Source organism: Aspergillus alliaceus (genome assembly GCF_009176365.1).
Source record: "Aspergillus alliaceus strain CBS 536.65 unplaced genomic scaffold BDW43scaffold_4, whole genome shotgun sequence".
Taxonomy (NCBI): domain Eukaryota; kingdom Fungi; phylum Ascomycota; class Eurotiomycetes; order Eurotiales; family Aspergillaceae; genus Aspergillus; species Aspergillus alliaceus.
Genome location: NW_022474687.1, coordinates 176,366 through 198,277, shown reverse-complemented (window position 1 = coordinate 198,277; position 21,912 = coordinate 176,366). Strand labels below are relative to the sequence as shown.

General features: G+C 46.8%; 7 protein-coding genes across 7 annotated transcripts in view; 6 read left to right on the top strand and 1 right to left on the bottom strand.

Annotated features, from left to right (window-relative positions):
* BDW43DRAFT_296928 (uncharacterized protein) overlaps positions 1-429 on the top strand; it is a gene marked incomplete at both ends in the record, with an annotated part of 3,607 nt that extends 3,178 nt beyond the window's left edge. The window contains 2 exons of the mRNA XM_032044294.1: positions 22-228; positions 289-429. Of these exons, the coding sequence (XP_031904773.1) occupies positions 22-228; positions 289-429 (348 nt within the window). The remainder of the gene's footprint in view (positions 1-21; positions 229-288) is intronic.
* A 1,378-nt stretch (positions 430-1,807) lies between these two features.
* On the top strand, positions 1,808-3,657 carry BDW43DRAFT_321116 (putative alpha-1,3-mannosyltransferase). Its single transcript, XM_032049265.1, has one exon. The coding sequence runs from the start codon at positions 1,946-1,948 to the stop codon at positions 3,455-3,457; it is 1,512 nt and encodes a 503-aa protein (XP_031904772.1). The 5' UTR covers positions 1,808-1,945; the 3' UTR covers positions 3,458-3,657.
* A 518-nt stretch (positions 3,658-4,175) lies between these two features.
* Positions 4,176-5,084, bottom strand: BDW43DRAFT_321113 (PLP-dependent cysteine synthase family protein; the record flags this gene model as incomplete). The annotated part of the gene is made up of 3 exons (XM_032049264.1): positions 4,176-4,475; positions 4,509-4,954; positions 5,000-5,084. The coding sequence occupies 3 exons, from the start codon at positions 5,082-5,084 to the stop codon at positions 4,176-4,178; spliced, it is 831 nt and encodes a 276-aa protein (XP_031904771.1).
* Positions 5,085-6,383: 1,299 nt separating this feature from the next.
* On the top strand, positions 6,384-7,408 carry BDW43DRAFT_306634 (uncharacterized protein; the record flags this gene model as incomplete). The annotated part of the gene is made up of 6 exons (XM_032046071.1): positions 6,384-6,676; positions 6,734-6,789; positions 6,843-6,902; positions 6,956-7,027; positions 7,092-7,175; positions 7,242-7,408. The coding sequence occupies 6 exons, from the start codon at positions 6,384-6,386 to the stop codon at positions 7,406-7,408; spliced, it is 732 nt and encodes a 243-aa protein (XP_031904770.1).
* Positions 7,409-10,659: 3,251 nt separating this feature from the next.
* BDW43DRAFT_262648 (SDR family NAD(P)-dependent oxidoreductase) lies at positions 10,660-11,923 on the top strand. The gene is made up of 4 exons (XM_032040444.1): positions 10,660-10,966; positions 11,020-11,249; positions 11,299-11,400; positions 11,450-11,923. Exons 1-4 carry the CDS (start codon positions 10,677-10,679, stop codon positions 11,641-11,643), a joined length of 816 nt encoding a protein of 271 aa, XP_031904769.1. The 5' UTR covers positions 10,660-10,676; the 3' UTR covers positions 11,644-11,923.
* A 1,787-nt stretch (positions 11,924-13,710) lies between these two features.
* On the top strand, positions 13,711-15,459 carry BDW43DRAFT_262647 (glycoside hydrolase family 5 protein). Its single transcript, XM_032040443.1, has one exon. The coding sequence runs from the start codon at positions 13,965-13,967 to the stop codon at positions 15,204-15,206; it is 1,242 nt and encodes a 413-aa protein (XP_031904768.1). The 5' UTR covers positions 13,711-13,964; the 3' UTR covers positions 15,207-15,459.
* Positions 15,460-19,681: 4,222 nt separating this feature from the next.
* Positions 19,682-21,788, top strand: BDW43DRAFT_150496 (uncharacterized protein). The gene is made up of 2 exons (XM_032038437.1): positions 19,682-21,092; positions 21,222-21,788. Exons 1-2 carry the CDS (start codon positions 19,938-19,940, stop codon positions 21,255-21,257), a joined length of 1,191 nt encoding a protein of 396 aa, XP_031904767.1. The 5' UTR covers positions 19,682-19,937; the 3' UTR covers positions 21,258-21,788.
* The last annotated feature ends 124 nt before the right edge of the window (positions 21,789-21,912 follow it).

Genomic DNA, 21,912 nt, shown 5'->3' with positions numbered 1-21,912 from the left:
GCATCAACCTACTGGAATCAGGGACTATGGAAGGAAGCAGAAGAGCTGGGGATGCAGACACTGGAGCTCCGCAAGCAAGTGCTGGGACCAGAGCATCCAGACACTCTCACCAGCATGAACAACCTTGCCTATACATGGAAACTACTAGGAAAGGTCAAGGATGCCTTAGCTCTGATGAAAAAGTGTATAGAGCTCCGCCGCAACTTCTTGGGTCCAGATCACCCACTTGTCATATCCTCCTCTAACGCTCTTAGTGACTGGGAAATAACAATGAATTCCCTATCAAAGAAGCCAACCCAGCAAACTTCAGCTGCAGCCCCTGCTGCCTTGCCTATCCACAATCACTCTCCCAAGCAGATGAAATCGGACTCCGAACCTGTCACAGGCGGCAAACGATGGGCATTCAGACGGCTTTTCCAGAGACGATGATCTATCTATATTAAGCCTTTTACTGCGACTGAATTAAACACGTGCTTAACATGATCTATGTATCAAGGCTTGACCAGGCCTCCAGCCAGTACAGAGCACTATACTCCTTGGCACCTTGTTTGATTAGGTCAACCCTTCTTTACTCAGCGGAGTTAAGCGATCCTAATTAGAAATAGTTGGCGAAAAGGTGGTGATTTTCAATATGGTGACATGATTGGTCGATTGGGTGGGCAGAGGGACCTCCAGATATCAACAATCACGTATATGTCTGACGCTCGCAAGATTATTGGACAGTTATACAAAGTAAAACTTCTCTTCCGTTCTTCAAATATCTTCCAAAAAGGGAGAGTCTGGAATGGATAATGCTGATATAGTAAAGGCGATTATAACGGTAGAGAATGGTAGAATTTAATTGAATTCTTTACCCTTGGTATTATGGAGGCGTACTGGAACGTCAGGCCGACAGGGCGAATGATTCCACTACTCGTTCTCTGTAATGGTCATGCCAAGGAAGGTTAGATTGCGGGACTCTAGTCTTGGCGGTGTAGCTCCAAGAAAATAGAAGAGTGATTTAGGTGGAAGGTAATGTCACTATACGGATAGAATAGGTTTGGCGTTATTTTAGGGCTAACGGTTTGAACCCTAGGTACTGGCAACAATATATGCTCTTGGCACTAGGGTTAACTCGCATCTTACCCTTGAATGTATAAAGGATAAGAAGCAGACTGAGAGGAACAGTATAAAATTGTTAGTGGATATTTCGTTAATGTGCTTTATTACAGACTCGAATTCGGCACTGGCAGCTTGTGGCCCCAAGCTAGCCAGTCCTTTGGGGTGGAGCAATTGAAGGTCTCATTATCTAATGCTGAACAAAGGTAACTAACTAGTTCCACGTGCACGTTCTACGATCCATGTGTCCTAACCCGGTATAGCGGCATGAGCTTAGCGTGGTTTAACAACAGATGGATCAACTTACGATTGAGTTTGCTCCTGATATCCCGGTGGATTGCATGACAGAGGGATCAGAATTATAACCTCCAAGAGAGTCAAGAATACGTGTAAGTTGTTGCAATTGGACATCACTAGTGACTTCAGTGAGAATATATCATCGAGAGATGTAAGACGTGCACAGATCGATCCGGCAAGAACAGTAGATTCCAAGCCCCATTCCAGTTGCCACTCTATTTAAGCAGCTAGTAATCGCCGCTAAGTCCTGTCTGTGCCAATCAGGTAGGGCTGGAACCCACTGCCTAGTTGGTTTGCGTACCATTTTCCTTGTTATCAGCTCTGGCGTGCGTAGCCCGGAACCTTACCCCTGACGCGCGCCAGGGAGTTGTGAGGATAAGAAAAGTTATTTCCAGTAAGCAGAAATGGCTACATTCTCTCCCTGATGAGAGCAGTCTGAGGCAGCGTTCTCTACGTAGAATCGCAGTATATTTACCACTTGTCAATGTTTTCATCTTAGTTCCTTCGCTGTTAAGCTCGGCTGGAGCCTACACATCGGGTTTCACGGAACATGAATTCTCTTTTGGCTCTGCGGGGCCTGAGGCCGGCTTGGATCGGTATCACCGCGATTGCAACAGTCGCGGTATTCTCTTTATTTCTATTATACTCGCCACAGCTAAAACCTACGACCTCAAAGGTGCCAACACCCGATCCTGTAAATCATATTGTGACCGATTCGACATATGTGGATGTTAATCCCATTACAGCCAATGACCGCATAACAATTACTGAGGTGAGCTTGGTGAACGATCTTGCGCAATACTTTATCGACTACCCACTTCAACCACCATACAAAGAGCACTTCGGCCAGCTCGGCCAACGCAGCCGAGTCCTGCGCAACTGGCTAGCACTAGCTGACCAGTCTGAAAATCCCATTATAAAGAGCTTGCTATTAAACGCTACTGAACGAGTTGCCGTGTCCCTATATCCTTTCCTCGAGAAGCCTGAGGGGAAAGCAACCTCACAAGGGCCTGTATCGGATCTTCGGGCATCCTTCGAACCAGGCTCAGCCGGAATCGTGATACCAACTAGCAACAAGACTCTTCGCTTCGCGATTCACCTCATCGGTGCTTTGCGTTCGGTTCTGAACTCAACACTACCCATCCAGGTGGTTTATGCTGGGGATGAGGATCTGAGTCCGGATAACAGGTCGCGGTTATCACAGATTGTAGAGTTAGGCCCGCTGGAATTCCTTGACATCCTTACTATCTTCGATGATACAACCCTTCAGTTGCGGTCCGGTGGCTGGGCCATAAAGGCCTTTGCGGCTTTAGCCTCGCGGTTCGAGCGTGTGATCCTAGCCGACGCTGACGCCGTTTTCTTCCAACCCCCGGAGGTACTACTTGATCACGAAGCATTTATCCGCACCGGCGCATTGCTGTTCCATGACCGGCTTCTCTGGCCTGGTGCATTCAAGGAGCGTCACGAGTGGTGGGAGAGTCAGATCCGGCATCCAAGCCCCGAGCTGAACAAGTCACTGGTATGGACGGAATGGTACGCCGAAGAGGGGGACTCTGGTCTTGTTGTTCTTGACAAGAGCCGCTTGGATATATTCATCGGACTGTTTCACATTTGTTGGCAGAATTCATACGCGGTTCGGGAAGAGACTACATACAAGATCACCTATGGTGATAAGGAGACGTGGTGGTTTGGTCTTGAGCTTGTAGGAGCTAGCTACGAGTTCTCGGGCCACTACGGTGGAATTGTCGGCTGGGAGGATGTGGACGAGAAGGGAAAGCCTAAGGTGTGTAGCTTTGTTATCGCTCACGTTGATGCAAAGGATCGGCTCTTGTGGTACAACGGGAGTCTGCTCAAGAACAAGGGGAAGAGCGAGATGGCGAACGAATATGAAGTTCCGACGAACTGGATGATCGATGCCGAATGGCAAAAGGGCGCTGCTAAACAGGACATGAGCTGTATGGTGGGAGGTGAAGTGAAGAATTTAACGCAATATGAGCTGGACGTCCTGCAACAATCGATTGAACTAGCGAAAAAACTCGATTCCACGACTCATCCTTCGTGAAATGGAACTGAAACGATGCCCTTTATTTCTGCGCTTTGACACCATGATTCACTGGCACATATCGTCTTGGCGTATTCATGTGAGGCGGTTAGACGCGCAATTGCCGGCAAGGTCAGGATTTTGCTATTGAAATATATTCGTCCACAGCTGCAGACATATACTCGACCAGTCCTTGTTGACCTTTCCATCCGCATCATCCGGTCCTTATACGATCGTTCTCATCCTTAACCGCTCACTAGGAGGGACAGGAATAGGTCCTCGCTCGAGTGCATCGTATCCACTACGTGCGTGTATGTACATATACCACCATTCTAAAGAGTCCCGTCAATAGACAAAAGTCACGGATTAGTCTAAGCCTTTCCACTTTTCGGTACTTTTTTATACTTTTTATATCTGATTCATAGAATTTATTTACTGCCCCCTTCTCCTATCCCGTCTTTGAATCAGGGTCTTCCTCTCTGTTAGCTTTGTTGGACAGACGGATTATATATTTTCGCTTTCTTTTTCTTTTCTTCCCTTTTTTCCTTTTTATTTTCATTTTTTGACACAGTGCACTGCGGAGTTGAAACATCCCATTTACGTTTTTTGACTAGAAGGACATTTCGCAGGGTATATCCTTTATGTACAAACAATTACGATTCACATGAATCTCAAGTCAGGGCCCTGAATTTGTGTGCTACCAATTCATGCATCGGCAAAAGGGGTCCTGTTCCTATATTTAGAGACCAGTGTCGACTGCTACTGTAGCAACCGTTCGATCGGGGCCTAGCTGCTTGACAAGAGCAATAGCTGCAGCAACATTAAGACCTGGTGATGTTTTAACCAGTAACCCTTCTTCTTTAGCAAGGCGTGGACACATAGCGCGTGCCTCCTCCGTGACAGCACGAGCTTCATCATACAGATTGCGATCAAGGTGAGGCGGCATAAAGCCACTACCGATGCCCTCAACATGGTGCATTTCAGTGTGGCCTTTGGCAATAACCGACGAGGGTGCTGGTTCTAGCACAGCAACATGGGTCTGTGGCTACCTTTCTTTTAACTCTCGCGATACTCCCATGACCATACCGGTACCGCCAACGGCGCCACAGAATGCATCAATGCCATCCGGAAATTGCCTCACCAGCTCATGACCACTTAATTCATAAACGACAAGTCTATCTTTGTTGTTGAATCGGTCGGCAAAATAGTGGTTGTCCGCTGTGGATACTTCTTTGGCGCAAGGCACCATGGAGGGTGTCGAGTCCGGTATAATCTGACCAGAAGGACAGTGAATTAGGTCGAAAGACGAGCCCCAAGTCTGCATGATCGGCAGATCCTCGAGGGAAAATGCGTTGGAAGATTCCACTTGGAATTGGTAGCCTTTTGCGGCACAGATAAAGGCAAGCGAGGAGACGGTGCTTCCACCGGTTGCTTTGAGAACGGTCATACCAGGCTTTAATGCACCCCGTGCCTCGGCTTCTTTGACAATGGACTTTGCCATACGATCTTTATAAGAGTCTGTTGGGTTGACAGATCCCATTTACGGGAAGACTTGGGCGCAACCTTCGGGGACGACATGCCGAAGACATACTACTGGGGTGTTCCTGACTAGCCCGAAGGGGCTATCCACGGGTGCAGGAGGATTCATGGTATATTGAAACTGTATAGAGTAATTATAGAGAGCTGCCGGAATTGTACTGAGGGGTTTCTGTTCAATTGAAGAAATTTACAGTGACTTAATAGGTGATTTTGAGAGAGTTAGTAATGATCTACATGTGGTCAATCAGTGCCGGACCCACCTCGGATGCCGCGTCTCTTGCTACCCTACCTGTACTCGAATGATGTTGTGCGATATCGAGGAACATTATCAATAGGAATGGTTTAAGTATAGTGAATTGTTCCAAGACGTTGTAATAGATGATCTACTGCTTTGAAAATCGTCAAGTTATTGGGGCGCGCTCCGCAAGTACTAAGGAGTCTTCCCACAGTCTCTTTGCAGAAGCCTCGGATAATATATATCGGCGTTGTAGAATTCTATAATGAATATTTAGTGTTAAGTTCAATTTTTCTATCATAAATCGTGCTCTTGGTCCAAGAAGGTTATCTGGACGACCTTCTTACTATCCTCACTAGTCCGTGATATGTTGCTGAGATCACCTAACTAATTCAGATTGTTTTGCGCCCTCCAGCTTTCAATGCGAACGCTTCTAGGTTCTTATAGATCATCCGTCTTTTGAACGAGGCCCCGATAATTTGTGATTAATAGTGGATGAGGTCTAGGCATGTGTGCTTGTTCAACTGTAAAGGTACATATGTCGCGCCTGGAATAATTCTAGACTGGTATCTTTGTATACCCTGAATTGTGGAATATACTATGGTGACAATCTCAATCTCAGCACTCCTGAGGGTGGAAGAATGTTCTTGTCTAAGTTAGGAAAATTTCCAATGGCATGGCTTAGTGTTTGGATTAAATGGACAGACACGTTATAGTATAGGAGACTGGAGTACTAGCCCTGTCAAACAACAGCTAATCACACGCCTTTCCTGCTAATAAAATTGAAGTATTCTCCACCTCAGGAGAGCTGGAAATGTGTACGTAAGTAAGTCTCTCAGCTCAATTGGTTGTTTCAGGTTAAAACAAGCTTGTTTCCATGCCGAAGCTTAGCCCTAACGGGGAAGAATCACGAAAATGGTTCTATGGGTAAAACGCACTCCACCATGATCCTAACCCAATACGCCGACTAACACGCGGCAATTCAGTTATTTATATAGGCCATTGGGCCTTTAAAATTATTAATGTCATACAGCTTCTAGCTCTTTACCAAGGGGTTAATCCCAACACAACGTTCCTTTTTTTTTTCCCTAACCTTTACTGTCATTCATTTCTGTAAGCGACTAGGTCGCCCTATCTTAGTCGATCTTTTCATACAAGCCCATATCCTTCAAAATGCGTTTTGCTTACGCCGCTGTTCCTTTGGCCCTCGCGATGCGCGCCGCCGCCACCACGAAGGACTCCTGGGCATTCGGCAACGGATTCTACTCTGGTCCTGCCACTAACGCCCACATTACCAGGGCTACCTGGTCCCTGGTCCCCCCGGCAGTCCCCCAGGGTGTAAAGGTCCAGGACTCTAACGACCAGGTCTGGGTCTCTCTTTGGATCGGTCTTCAGCACACAAATGGTGATGACAACTCCTACCTTTACCAGCCTCTTCTGAACTGGTCTCCTGACCAGGAATCTCAGTACGGATTCCCCGAGTTGCCTAGGACTATGTATGACGGGAACTGATGCAAGGATAGGGGTTGCTCTGCTAGTGCTAAGGAATGGTGTGTTGCTGCCAGCACTTATACTCCCAGTTAGTATCTCCTTGCTGTGTTGTTCGATCGCAATGCTGACATAGTATGGCAGAGGGTCAGAACGGCCAGGCCTATGTTACTGTCCCCAAGAATGCCAAGGTGGACTTTGAGGGTGAGCTTTGAATATTTTTTACTGCCTCGTACGCAGACATTAACTCAGTGCAGTTGTGGTCACGGACAAGAAGGTCACCCAGACCGTCACCATAGGCGGCAAGGTCGTCTCCAAGGAAACTGACGGTAAGCCCGCGCTCCGAACTCTTGGAATCTTCCCAATCCCTAGCATCTAACCATGGCCAAACAGACCTGGACGCGGAGCTGCTCTACCTCTACTCCGGAGACGAATGCTACACCGGCTCCGGCAACTGCGGCACCCTCGAGGCTTACAGTAAGTCATAAATATAATATATGAAAAGAAATTTGAGTGAAGAGCACATTAGACTAATATTCCTAGGCTGGGAAAATATCACCATCCACCTCAACACCCCGGACGAGTTATTCGGCGAGACCCTCTTTCTCTACAAGGGCTCTAACTCCGACGGTTTCACTAGCTCCGACAACGGCAAGACCTGGTACGCAGATTCCATCAACATTGAGCAGGACACCTGGACTGGTGCCTAAGCTGTGTTACGATTAGCGGGTGATCAAGCAAATAAGCTCTGGACAGCTTCTTTGATGCAGTCATTCCAAATATTGGATATAATTGTACTCTAATCGAGCCTAGTTTCCCGTCAGAATTAATCATACAGTGTTCTGAGCACTAAGGGCAACGGTGCACTGGATCTTGTTCATGATAGGATATCTACTGGATACACCTTTTGGAGGATTCTGCCTTCTCTGTCTCTCTTTTAGATCACCCGACTGATGAGCGTTGTAAATGTCGACATGTGAATTGGACAGAGAAAAGCCGCATTGGCTTAGTCAACCCGACAAGAGATAACTTATATTCGTATCAAAGCTCGAAGAGATTTCGGGGTTTTATATTCTATACTCATTTGTGCCACTACTTGGGTTATAATGTGTGAAATACTCGGGTAAGCCACAGCATATATATCTAGAAATGTGGTTTTTTTAATGTTTCTAGAGACACTGGAGTTCTGGATCTAACTAGGAAAGGATATGTAGAGTATAACATCGATCGTTAAATACTCACGGTATTCCATATGTAAAAGCAAATTATTCAAGTCTAAACTATGTGAGTGATCAAGACAAGGATAAGTTGGAAAGGTCGATAACAGACAAGTGACGTTATATAGTTGTTCTAGATTATTTCGAGTTTCAGATGAGCATCCAAACAGAATCTTCAACTCGTCCTAGTCAATTCCACACTCCAGGAATACACGTACATTCGACAATAACGGTGGCTAGGTTGTGTCATACACAGACAGTCTTTCACTCTTTAGCTAATGTTCTCGAACAAAATTGTCAAATTGAGAACGGCTACTCCCGACCCTGCCGGTCGATGGAAAGGTTGCAACAATATGGAACGTCTCAAAATTGAACCTTGTCGCCGATTCGAGTTGAAGAGATTAGGCCTCGAAAGCTTTTAAAGACATATAAGTATCATATTCATCTCAGTAATAAGGGGGCTGTAGATTCCTTTCCCTCTATTTCAAACCTAACCACCACTCACCAGTCTCAACATGTACATTTACAGCTTCCTCCAACTAACCCTAACAAGGCTCGCCTCAGAGGCACACTCAAGTCGCGCACATCCTTTGTCAATTGTAATAACTCCGAACGCTAAATGGCGCAGGCAGCGGTTACTAGTGCAGGTTAAATGGTTGTCCAAGCGGCGGCCAGAATCAGCGCCAACAATGCTACGTCACTCTTCTCCTCCAGACCTTCAAAATCACCGACTCAACCTCAACAAACCGTGTCGCTGAAATCCTCAAGGAAATTGCCCAAAAGGCGTCCCAGCAGGGTGGCGGTCTTGCCACCTATTCTTGTCAACCCGATAGCATCCTCTGTCAATCAGCTTCATTCAGCCAGACAGGGTACGCCAGCACAAACGGGTACTGGAGCCAAGTGAGCCCCTGTCCTGCGTATTTCCAACTCCCGGAGCTGTCGGATGACTATTCTGTGCTGAATCAGCGGACGTCTAGTTTGCATGAGTTGTGTCATACTGAGGGTGTTCCGGGGTATGAAGTGTATGGGTATTCGAATGTGTTGAATTTGGGTTCATTGACATTGTGAAGAATCGGAGAGTTATGTCTTCCTTTCGAAGTGTAAGTTTTCCTTTCTACGGCACCTTTTAAGTTTCCATAGTTTCTGGAATATCTTTATTGGCAAAGGTTGACCGGTTATAGCGGTTTGTCTTGGCTGTGACAGTCAAGCCCGGTCATTGGAGGCTTAGACAGGAAGCTCAGGGAAGTCGTGGTGGAAAATGTCATCAAGATTTTGGTTCTTGTGGCTTATATTATTGGTTTATACTATGCTATTCTGAAATCGATAGAGCGATGATTTTGAAGACGGAATTGGTTTACTAGCCTGCTCCTAATGTACTGCGTCCTCTCTCGAAAACACACTAGATCTCAGGCGCAGAGCACATCACGAGCCAATGCTGAACATCTCAGTTTTGCCCAGTCCTTGTGGCAGAGTCACCGCGCGTTATCTACCGGTACCTTGAATTTGTTGCATTGGCTTTGCTCCCGTTGGTTCAACAGCTAATCAAAATTGACTATGTTCTACATACTAACTGAAGACCCCCTGGTACATATACTGATATCGAGGCTAGCTAAGAGAAACAGCGTGGTCATTCATTTAACAAGATTGGGACATTTTGTCATTAATACGCAGGCACATTCCCGCGCGAGCTTGCAGACATGGTAGGCTGGAGTAATCCAGTGATTGACAGATATTGTTACTGTTTAGCCGAAGTCTGATGGTCCAGGCTAAATCTCTGCTGAAGTAGTGTATTTTATTATATTCTCAATTGTCAAGGACAAGCCAATCTACGCAAATTGCAAGGCAACGGGGATTCAATTAATTATCCCAACGTTGATGAGCTGGTTTGGGCAGCTCTAAATGCGGACTGTAGCATCCATAAACCAGGATACAGCATGGACATTTACCGGTACTATGCTCAAAGACTTCATCCTTCTCCCTTCGTACCGTCCGTCCTTCTTGGGCCAGAGATAGCCATACAGCGGTTTCTCACAACAACCACAGCGGCGCCCACAGCAACCCCCATTCTTCGCACACATCTCCTGATCTGCAATACACGTATATGGATACCAGCAGCTGTCCCGGTGCTTGCGTAAGCCAATAATGTGCGACGCATACTCTTCTGTCGTCGACCTTCCCGGCTATTATATCTCTATTGTTCTAGAGCGGGCAATCTTTCCGAGCTTGCCTGAATGATTGGAAATCTATGCGAGATGGGTCTCCGCAGATATCCCCACATTCCCCACCATTCCGAAGACACTTTTTTCAATGTGGATGGTAAATTCCCCGACCAACCGGTGCAAAGCTAATGACTCCCAGCCCGGGGTGTTGCCTTAGTTTCTGACGTGTGCATCCGATCAGGATCAATGTGGACTCTTCCCATTCACCTATTCATCTTCTTCAATAATATTTGAGCTTTTACCCGGCCGTGTGTCTTCCGCATGAGACCTCCAGGCTGAAGCGCCGTGATTCATGTGAAACATGCATTTCAGAGACAGAACATGCCCAAAAATAGACAGACAAAGCGGGGAAATGGGTCAAGGCGAGAACAAAGTGTCCCGAATCTCCTATTGGATAACGGAGATACCGAATGAAGCCGACCAGGAAATCTCAGCCGAGCTTACATTCCCTATACGACTGGCCTTATATAGCAGCCACCCCTCAAAATCATCCATGTTTATTCCGTGTTTCTCTTGCCTATTGACCTCTACTCAAACTTGTCATGGCTGCATCCACTCGTCTACAAGACAAAGTTGCCATCGTCACCGGCGCTTCGTCGGGGCTGGGCCGCGCCATTGCCATTCGCTACGCGCGAGAGGGAGCAAAAGTGGTCTGTGCCGACCTGTCACCAGGTGCGCGTTCCCAGGTCCCAGAGGAATCCGGGGAAACCACCCACGACTTAATCAAAAAGGCGGGAGGGCAGGCCATATTTGTCCAGGCCGACGTTGGAGACGCGGGGCAGATGGAGGGTTTAGTCCGGGCGACCGTGAAAGAATACGGGAGATTGGATATGTAAGACACAAAATCAGGGATACCGCATAATCCATCCGGCTGATCTCTCATAGTTTGGTGAATAATGCCGGGATTAGCATCGAGGCACGGTCACCGGCTGTGCTGCATCTCACCGACGAAGCGACGTGGGATACGACGATGCGGGTAAACACGAAATCGGTCTTTCTCGGCTGCAAATATGCTATCACCCAAATGCTTGAGCAAGAACCTCACCCATCAGGAGACCGGGGATGGATCGTCAACATTTCCTCCATCATGGGGATGATCGCAGGGCCAATGAATCGTTCGTTATACGTCTTGTACGCACAGAGCGACACTAATTTCTCAATTAGCCTCGTACTGTGCTTCCAAGGGAGCTGTGAGCCAGCTTACTAGGCAGATAGCACTGGATTATGCGCCACACAGGATCCATGCCAATGCTATATGCCCCGGTTGCAAGTCTCCCTGTTCTGCCCTTTCCGGCACATGCTCATGTTTTCATAGACGTACAAACAGCTATTTTCAAAGAGACCACTGCGAATCTCTCCGCATGGGATGACCTCAAACGCCGGCATCCTTTCAATGGACCGGGTCTGCCGGACGATATTGCAAAGATTGCCGTTGTGCTGGCTAGTGATGACGCGAGCTGGATGACCGGGTCTTGTGTACCGGTCGATGGTGGATATACAGCGCGTTAATTTACTAAGCACTAGATTTGAATGTTAGAGGCCAAGGGGATCAAGCCTTGGATGAGGAGGTCTTAGGCCCAGAAGGGAACTAGGCAGTACCCCGAGGGTCACTCTAAGTTGGGTGTCCCAGCTTCACATACTACGTACAAAAGTAATGTAGAAGGAATTCAGCGCAACCATCACGGAAACGCTTTGAAATATGTTTCTCGTCAAATGCGACGGCTTGACGTTCGGTCGGTGCGGAACTTACGCTCAGTACATAGGGAGTTTGGGAATTTAGCAAGAACCGGTGTATTCTTGAGTCACCTTGCTAATCTAATGTGGTATATATTCTCCACGCCTTGTACAGAGTATTTATGTTTTGTTTCTACTTATATTTCGTTAATTGCTTATTTTCCCCGACCAAAACCCAGAATGCTTTTCTATAAGGCAGATTTGGGGAGAAAAATGGGGGTATAAGCCGAGGAAGTCTCAGAAAATTTGCTTCCACCATTTCGTATCTTAATCTCGCCAACATTCCCGCTTCTTCCACCAAAGCCTTCTGAGTTGGTCTACGCCTCTCAACCTAGATTAGCTTGGCCAATTGCAGCGCTATTCTCGCATTCGGCATGCGCTCTGATTTTGGCTGGTAACGTGGAAACATTCCCTGGCGTGTACTATTGATTCATTGAATCCTTCTTGACTCCTCGTATAGTAGAACACGTAAACAGCGCAAGGTTAAATGTGATGAGGAAAGACCTGTTTACAGTCCATGTGCTAGGTCTTCTCGAAAATGTGTCTTTTCGTCCAGTGCCGTCTTTCGGCACTACGGAATAGACGACACTCATGACACTGGCAGGGACCTGGAACGACAGCCACGCTCGGCCTCGTATGGCTGGGGAATTTTTGCTAAGAACCAGGCTTGGATAGAAGTACCATCCCACCATAAGTGCATTCAATCGTTTGAAGGATAATAGCTGTGACAGAATATGTGGAAGCACTGACCGTGCTATAGTGACCTTTGTCCACGTATTGGACCCTTTCGAAGAAGATGAAGGTGTCCCATTTGACGGGCTAACACCTCCTACTGCCCCTGTAAGTAGGATTACGCATGATAGACGTGGAGGAGTAGCACCTCCCTCGTTCCCAGGTGTTCTAGTTCCTTGTGGAACCTCCACACCCGATGATGGCAATGTGCTGGTCGCGCAGTTACTGCAACATTTCAAGGAATCTCCTAGTCAGTGGTAATATTCTCTTCCACTCAATAAAATTAAACATCTTCTAATTTAATGATAGGATGGACTCTTTTGCTTCAACCGCATACTTTTCAACAAAGGTCCTCCTACTGGCTGCTACCAGGTCACTTTTAATGGTGTCAGTGAGTTCATTGGCCGCGAAGCATCTACATTGTCTATGCCATTAATCCATATCCCTGCCAACTTCCAAGCTGCCGTATCTGACCAAGAGCCGTCTGCAATGGACTCAAGGTAATATCGATTGGAAGCACCAATCAATGTGATTCTATGACCAGGCTATTCATTACTTGAAGGAGGCCACCTTATCACAGCCCAGCGATATCGAGTCGATAACATCCTCCAGCCGCCGGGAGGAGATGTTTGCGGCTGTCGTGATTCTCTGTACTTGTGAGCTCCTCGATGCTCCTATCTCCGGATAGATTAGATGGTATCGTATAGTATTCTTGGTTGGATAGTCAGGCAAAATGGTACTGTGGTAGTGACAGTGACACACAATGCTGTGTTGTATTGACGCTTAGAGACACGAAATATTAAGGCACCCTTCAAGGAAGAATGATCGGTTGTAAATTGTAATACCGTGTTGTTTATCTATGGTTCTGAATATATTTCCCTCGCTGTTCATAGCTTCCATCATAGATACGCTAGATGACCCTTTTTATAAATAAAATAAGAGAGTAAGCGAGGTCAGTAAGTAACTAAGTAAAATAATATAGATGCGATGCAGCTTCGGTGACAGGAGTATGTATGAAGCATGTACTAAAAAGAGTTAAACCCTATCTAATTAAAAAAAGGTATGTGATAACCCTTAGTACAAGATTAACTAGAGTAGAGTCTACCACAAGCTATTTCTAGCTGCGTCGTAAAGGGGGCATATAGAGATTTTTAAGCACAATTCCTGCATAAACTTGCATGTTGATCATTTACCCTTCCGAGCCCGTCCAGGATTCCCGTAAATGTAACACTGAGAGGCAACCGCAAATGTCGGAGCTTATTCTTGTCCCGTAACTGTCTTAGGCTTAATATATAATCCTTCACTCATTCGTTTGCCATCGTCCGGTCTTCCTGATGAGCATGTCTTCGAAATAGGAATCAAATATGCTGTACTGCCTGCTTCCCATAGTCCTCCTGGCCCTGGCCCATCCAATCTATTGTGAGCTGTTTTCCTCCTCACGATGGATCCTCGACGCCAACAACCAGCGGGTTAAGCTGCGATGCGTAAACTGGGCCGGGCATATGGAAGTCAACATCCCCGAAGGCCTACACCATCAATCCATTGACACCATCACAAGCTGGATCGCAAGCAATGGATTCAACTGTGTGCGCTTAACGTACTCCATCGACATGACTCTCGATCCCACTGTTAAAGTCTCGGATTCCTTCTCCGCAGCGGCTGACCCCGCTGGTGTATCCTCATCTGACATGGAGTCCCTTTACACGCAAGCCCTTACACATAACCCCCACTTAGAGAACGCCACCAGACTAGACGTCTTCGCTACCGTTATCGACTCACTCCACAGCAAAGGCCTCTACACCATCCTCGACAACCACGTCTCCCGAGCAAGCTGGTGTTGCGACCTCAAAGACGGAAACGGATGGTGGGATGCCGCCCAGGGATACAACGACCTGAATAGCCGATACTTCAACACCGGGAAGTGGCTTCAAGGTCTACAGACCATGGCAAGATTCGCTAAATCCCACCCGGGAGTTATCGGAATGTCGCTCCGGAACGAACTCCGCGCTCTTCCTCTTATTCAAGATCTTAACAACCACAACGACTGGTATAAGCTGATCGCGCAAGCCGCCAATCAAGTCCATACCGAAAATCCCAGTCTCTTGGTTATTATTGGAGGCATAAACGGTGGCACCGATTTATCTTTCGTCCGGACACGACCATTTGATACTTCTGCATGGGCGAACAAACATGTCTGGGAATTCCACGCTTACTCATTCACGGTCACCAACCCGAATCCAACCGGATCATGCTCGGTAGCGTCCGCTGAGTATGGTCTGTTCGAAGGATTCCTTTTGACGCAGGGGAAGGAATATACGGGGCCACTTTTTCTGTCGGAGTTTGGGGTCGGGATGACGGGAGGGCCGGAGGGGAACCACGGTATCCCGGATAAAGATTACAAGTACCTGAAGTGCCTAGTAAAATACATGGAGAGCAATGATGCAGATTGGGCGGTGTGGGCGCTGCAGGGGAGTTATTATGTGCGGGATAAGACGGTAGATATGGATGAGAGCTATGGGTTGTTGACTCGGGATTGGAGTGGATGGCGAAATCCCAACTTTAAAGGGCTTTTGGGCAAGATGATGGATGTGACGCAGGGGCCATAGTATAAAATTACGAGTGAGAGGGGCTATATGGTGACAGCATAGTGATATTATCCGACGAAAAAGTCCGTCGAGCTGGCCATAGGCGAAGTCCTGGTGGTATTGCTGGCGGCATATAGCTGCTTCCTTCTCTTAGTGCAGCCTATTCGTGATTCATGTTAATCGACTCTTAGATAAGGATATCTCTTTCCTGCGGAAATAATTAGATGTAGTAACATAAGTTTGTGATATGGCCCGCCTTGTTATCTAGGGCAAGTCAGACTTTGGATGTTCGATCGGCTCGCAAAGATTGCACAGAATACGCTCCTGTTTCTGGAAATCAAGTTCTCGGTAATGGCATGCTGTTACTGCTGGAATAAAGAGTAATTCTCATGATAGGGCAGAAGGTAGAAGTCAATCCGTTTTTGTATGATTGAATCTTGTGCAGTAGCTACTACGTAAAGTCGGGAAGGAGGCTTTTCCCATGCCGATCCTGCCCTACGCCCTAAATATAGCACCGTTAGCACTTGTCATAGTGTGTGTATGCGTGTGTTTGGGGGCATACATGGCCCGGCTTAGCCGTCTGCAAGTTTTGGGAGCGGTCATTACTTTCCATATGCTCTACGTCTGTTCCATTTTCGATATTTACTTTGTAGGCCCCAACGTCGGGGACATGAAGGCCCACCCCAGACTTCCAGACCACCCTCCGGCTCAACGCGTTGTGCTCTCTGTCGGTCGGCAGCTACCCCTTCCGTTTTTCAGCTATTTTGCAAAGAAGCGGCTGTTCTAATCTTTGTGATGGGCGCCCACTAGCTGATGGTCTTCGCGCAGATAAGTCTTTCCAACAATCCCCTTACCCGTCCCCAGATGCGCCCGCCATTGAGCCGACCCAAATACCCCATCACTTTACTCTGCGCTCACGAGTGTTGGAATATGCTGGCGTTCCAATTGGTCACGGGAATAGACACGAAGAAAAGTCACCTCCAGATCGTTCGGCCCTCTCTCTGCGCTCACAAAGACTATAACCTCAACTATTATCAGACTAGACATCCTACATTGCAGCCCTGTTCCTGACCTCTTCCTTCTAGATGTCGGTCCTAAATGACCCTAAACGCTGCTAAATCCAACACGGAATCAGGGTAGTGAAGCAATCCAAGACTATTTATAGCAATTAAGGGAGGAGCGAAATGCAAGGCAGATTTTCGGCAAATCCAGAAGACTTGTATGCACATGAGCTCAAGAAGCAGAATGCACAATCAGAATGCAAGAATATAAGGCTCTTTATAATTGCACGAGGGCTGTATTGATTGTCGCGTTTTATTTATCAGATTGTTGGCTTGTAGCGTATACGGTGAAAGTTCGAGCGAGAACTTCATAGTGCTAAAATCCTAAGTCAACTTTCATGAGCAGACAGTCTAGGGATACATAGTTATCCCATTACATATTCGATTCAGCATACACCTTCTAATAATGCAATTAACCGACCCCCCGACCCCGCGATATATCATATACATAGTTCTTATGACAGGGGACCTTTTACACCAAAAACTGCTTGATATCATTTTTTATCGTCAGCTGAACACATTTAAACTCAAACACCTAAAACATAAAAAGGTGTAGAGACAAGTTGGTTTATTACAACCTCTTGGAGCATTTGCATTTGACATAGCCTAATGACCCTTGTGTTCCCCATCTCTTGTCGCATTTTCATTGTGAGACCTCGGGTGCTAGAGCAAGAAGGATGGGACCGAGATGAGCCATGGCTTCTTTTGATTGTGTATCCCAAGGGCCAACACTAAGAACGAAGAGAATCCCAACGCAATAATGTATTTCCCGAGTGAGCGGCTCCCCTATTATAGTATATACATATATCAGTTGAAGAAATGGTTATAATTACTATAAAAGTACGTAACGAAAATTACATCTGTATTTTTAAAGTTCAGTACTTAAAAGGCTAAAAAGATATAAAAAATTTTTAAATGTAATAGACACTCTATTGTAGCCTATATTTACATACGTACTAAAATACTATATTTCTGCAATCTCTGATTGTTGAGATATTAGGATTCTAAAACGGGCCATTTTATATGGAATAGTCTGCTATTCTCTTTAGTAGTAAATCAGGTCAATACAGTCTCAGGATTCCAAGGCTATAGACTAACAGATTTCGATGCGTTCTTAATATTTTCAACTGATAAGGCTTTATTCTAACTCGGCCAGAATAGTCTAAAAAGTCTCACTTGGTAATATGACTTAGGCCCTGGCTGGTATATAAAAAGCTCTCCATTTAACGTTGTGACGGTTAGCAGGCGGCCAAAAACAGCCAGAGTCGACGCCGTTTTACGAGTCTTTCTAACCAGCGACGGTCTTGGCACCAGCTCTGCTTAATCCCACAGCACACCATCTTTAACTCCACACACGCATGCGCCTCCAGTTGCTCACCCTGTTCCTGGTTCCTGGCGCCGACTCGGGACACTCTCATGATGGAGCCGCCGCAGGTCTACCACCTTGCTCAACCGCAGCGCAACTAACTCATCTTCCTGAAGGGAGCCGAAAGTGGCTCCACTCGCGGCTAACTTGTTCGCTACTGTTCCATAAATTCCAGGTTCCATTATGCCGACTGTGTAGGCCGTCTTCCGGTGGCTCTAGGTGCTCAAGGACGCAACCTGTGAGATCCGAACCTGTGCGCTCAGAAGTTGCGCAACCCGGGCTCATAACCTGTTGATTTCATCACTAGACTAAAATACGACTCCGCACCCAGTCTAGTGGGTTGTGGTGTATAGTCCAACTCCTTGGGATACCACAACTATGACTAACCCTATATAACTGCTGCAGCTGTTCCACTGCTTAGAACGAATGTTGCGCCTCGTCAAGACCTCTGTTATCAAATTTGCCTTCGATCCTCTGCTTGCGCTCGTACCGGTACACGACTACGAAACCTCCCTGATGCCTCTACAAAATCAAGCAGCGCGATTAAGCGATTCCCTTCCCCTCCTAGCATGGCTGATATGTTGTTGAAGTTACGCCCAATCTTGCCCCGTAATCCGCCTTAACTCCCTCAGGTTAGGACAGTTCACCGGAACATGAACCACAGTCTCTGTCCCACCACAAATACAGTTGTCATCATCCCGAAACCGATGGAACTTTGCGTGGCCAGCCACAAGTGGCCTGATCGCAACTGTGTTAGTAGGTAGGCTCGGTTCCGTGGTAAAGGATCATAGAGTCGTCTGGTGTGTGGAGATGGCAGTTTTGAGTCAATCTGGTGGAGATGTCTGCCCTTGGGTGAACCTTTCCATTCATTCTCCCATTCTGCAAGGATTTTATCTCGATTGAATCTTTTGTCTCCGTTGAGCGAGTGTTGAAATGAGTGTGATGTATTTGGCCCCACAGCCTCTTTTGGTAGTCGGTCAGCTGCATCATTGCTAGTATTGCTGCAATGCCTAGGGATCCACTGCAAGTTAACGGAAATGCCGTGTGTTTTTAGCTCAGTGGCTGACTTGAGAATTGCATATACTACCTGTTGCCACGCCGCATGTCGCTGGCTTAAGGTGCGAACTCCAGAGATGTTTCCCGCAGCAGACCCTTTGGCCGGGGGTTCTGCCATTAGGAAAGGGAAAAATCACCATCTGAGCAGAGAAAAGTTGGACGGAGGAAGGTATTGGAATCAGCCAGACTTGTTAAGGCTTTGCCACAGGCCACTGGGATCCACCCTACCCCTAGTGACTCAGCTTTTGAATTACATAGGGTTCTGAACTTTTGTAATGTTTGACGTGATCTAAATGTAATAGAGAGCTACTTGCAGAGAGAGAAAGGAAAAAGTCGCCCCTCTAGCTCTTCTGTTTACTGGGAGGAGTGCGGAAGACCCGGAAAGCCGATAGCACGGCAGAAACCCTAAGCACCAGGTGCTCGCACATCATGTAATGCACATAATGGCGGTAACAACCTATAAAAATGATATCTTAATAATTGGGCCTTGTTTCCTTGGTCTATTATTGGGATTCTGGTTAATATAAAGCAAGGACCTGTGAATTCCTGCATCCGGTTAGTTTACCGCTGCGAGCATGATGCTCCTGTACCTGTAAATCACTGCCTCACCGCCCGCCGCGGGACACAAAATTATAAGAACCGACCTCTCGCTGTTCTAACACTCCACAGTTCCACTCTCACGTGCTGGAGCGGCAATATGCTACCGCCAGTCTTACCGCCCTCGCATCTAGACAGCTAGGAGTTTCTCATCTTTAAAGCTTCATCATCATAGATAGCATCGTTCTTAGACATCTTCTCATCACACAATCAAGTGGTATGGAGCATGCAGTTCCCGGTTTCAAAAGAATATCATCTCCGATTTCCGTCGAGATATCCTGATCGACGCATCTAGATCGACGATCGCAGTGTCCAGATCAACGGTTGTGACGCCAGAAACAGAACGAAACTGACGCTTCCCTACCCCTCATCTCTGACCAGGTTAGTCTTCTTGATTCTCCTTACTGCCCCACCAGTTTGCTCGATTCACACCGCATTCTGCTCTGACACTTCGCCTAGAATTGCACGGTTGTTGTAGATCGTTGGCTGTAGGTGACGTCATCCTAAGGGTGGTTGAAAACTTCCAACACCCGCGATAACCTAGTCGCCCCCATCGCTTGCTTGTATTGGAAGCACGGACAGTTCATACGGTCTGGTGTCAAGGAGCCACGCACGCTTTCTTCGTCCAGGAGTGTGCTCTCGAACACGCATGCTTATCTTAAACCCTTAAAAATGGTATCGCGAAAGAGAGCCCCCCCAAGTAACGAGACCCAACCACCCAAGAGAGCTCGAACTCACAGCTCTGAAGCTACACAGAGATTGCCGCCTAGCCCGGCATGCCCAGGTGCAGTGAAGTCTCGCGATCGTGGCTCACTGTCCAAAATTCCGCCGGGGTCTGACATCTTCGAGGCCTTTGCTAAGGTCAGAGCTGACAAAGACCTCACAGATGAGGAGGCGTTTCTTGAGCTTCTGACAACTTATGATATTCCGCTATCCATTCTCTCACAGATCTCGACCAAGAAATTGGAGGCCTCCTTTTCCAATATAACATACAAGCAAATTGTGCCATACGTGTGGTTAGATCCTAATGGGGCAGGTCGAGATATATTACACCTAAATGTCTTTCGATCTCGGATTCCTACTGGCATGTTTCATGACATTGTACATGATGTTGAAGATGCTCTAACACAGTACGGTCCTATTGATTCTCATGATAATGAGGAAGCTAGATCCCGTTTCATTTCCTCCCTTTTCAACCGCATTGTTTGCCTATTCAAGAGTGTCATTGTGAACAAGCCAGAGACCCTGCTGGAAAGTAAGTTTACTAGGCGAGGCCGAATAGTGCACCACTTTATCGCACTTGACTCTGTGAGCATCGTTTTTTTCGAGGTAAAAAAAATCTGGACAATGGGAAAGAGCGGCCTTGATATAAAGGGCCAGGTTCTGGCTGAGTGCGCGGCGTGTGACTACGCAAACTTGAAGGAGGGGCACTGGGTTCCCATACTTGCCATTCTCTGTGATGGTAACAACTTCGAGTTCTTTGTATTCGACTCTTCAGACAAGATCATACACTCATCAGGCCGAATCATAGGTATTATAGTAGCTGAGCGAGGTGATCATGCTGATCTCCTTGCTTCCACCAAAAGAACTTGCGAGTATCTCTTTGACTGGTTCATCATGGGCTACATTAACAGCCTTCGATCATTTGGACAGCAGTCATCAAATCGATCACGTGTGAAGAAACGAGTGTCCACTGATCAATGGGAAAGTGCTCTTACCGCTGCTGATACTGCGCACTGGTTTCTAAGAGGGGCAGCTGAAGCCGCTGAAAATGGAAAACTTGAGGATGCTGAGATCATGGCAAGCTATGGTATAGAGAAGTTGAAGGTGAGTGTCTCACAGATCCCCCGCCAGCCACTGTATGAGAGGAATCTTGAATCTTTATGGGATGGCAGCAAGCCCCTGGAAGAGGCCTTAAGCGATCGAAAAATCTTCTAAACCAATATCCACACTTAGTGTCCCCTGTCTGTGTCTTCTATCCTCAGTCTGTAGACAAAACAGCAGAAAAGATATAGGATAGCACCACTATTCAAGCCTTAATTTCAAGGCAATAAGATTGATGTTACCGTCATATATTCCGTCCACGTCAATTCTCAAGAATGCTTGAGGAATAGAATGATAAAATCTAGCCTATCTTAAGCTATCACGATAGTTGAAAGTTCAAATGCACGTCGATAAGAATCTCCAAGCTATACCAAAATTTCTGGATATCAATAAGTCATCAAGCGTCCGTATGTCCTACTTCCGGGGTAACAGGTACCGTGTCTGCTGCGAGAGTCGTTAGTCAGATGCTCTCCACGTTCAGGCAAGTAAAATTCGGACTCATGATCGGGATTGGCGGCGGTGCCCAGAAGCATGCAGAATTATTTGCGACTCTTTATTAAGCCTCCCAGCATGCCCTGACCATCCATACAACTGGTAAATATCTATATGTCATTGTTGATGCGCTGGATGAATGTCAAGATGGTTGCTTTCTTGCATCATCCTTGATTACCGTACTAAATGCATCCAAGCGTGCGTTCAAATTACTGCTGACAAGTCGCGAAGAGCCTGACTTACTAGAGCTCTTTGATAGATATTGGACATCGTCTTCCAGGCTGCAAATTCAGGAGAGGAAGTATTTGACTCTGTCGGCCTCCCTCGAAAG

Excerpts from the sequence above, each read along its gene's own strand:
- BDW43DRAFT_321116 (XM_032049265.1), top strand. The coding sequence starts at position 1,946 with ATGAATTCTCTTTTGGCTCTGCGGGGCCTGAGGCCGGCTTGGATCGGT.
- BDW43DRAFT_262648 (XM_032040444.1), top strand. The coding sequence starts at position 10,677 with ATGGCTGCATCCACTCGTCTACAAGACAAAGTTGCCATCGTCACCGGC. Across the intron at positions 10,967-11,019 it reads GAATACGGGAGATTGGATAT|TTTGGTGAATAATGCCGGGA; the intron begins GTAAGACACAAA and ends GATCTCTCATAG. Across the intron at positions 11,401-11,449 it reads CAATGCTATATGCCCCGGTT|ACGTACAAACAGCTATTTTC; the intron begins GCAAGTCTCCCT and ends ATGTTTTCATAG.
- BDW43DRAFT_262647 (XM_032040443.1), top strand. The coding sequence starts at position 13,965 with ATGCTGTACTGCCTGCTTCCCATAGTCCTCCTGGCCCTGGCCCATCCA.
- BDW43DRAFT_150496 (XM_032038437.1), top strand. The coding sequence starts at position 19,938 with ATGGTATCGCGAAAGAGAGCCCCCCCAAGTAACGAGACCCAACCACCC. Across the intron at positions 21,093-21,221 it reads ATGGTATAGAGAAGTTGAAG|TGTCCCCTGTCTGTGTCTTC; the intron begins GTGAGTGTCTCA and ends ATCCACACTTAG.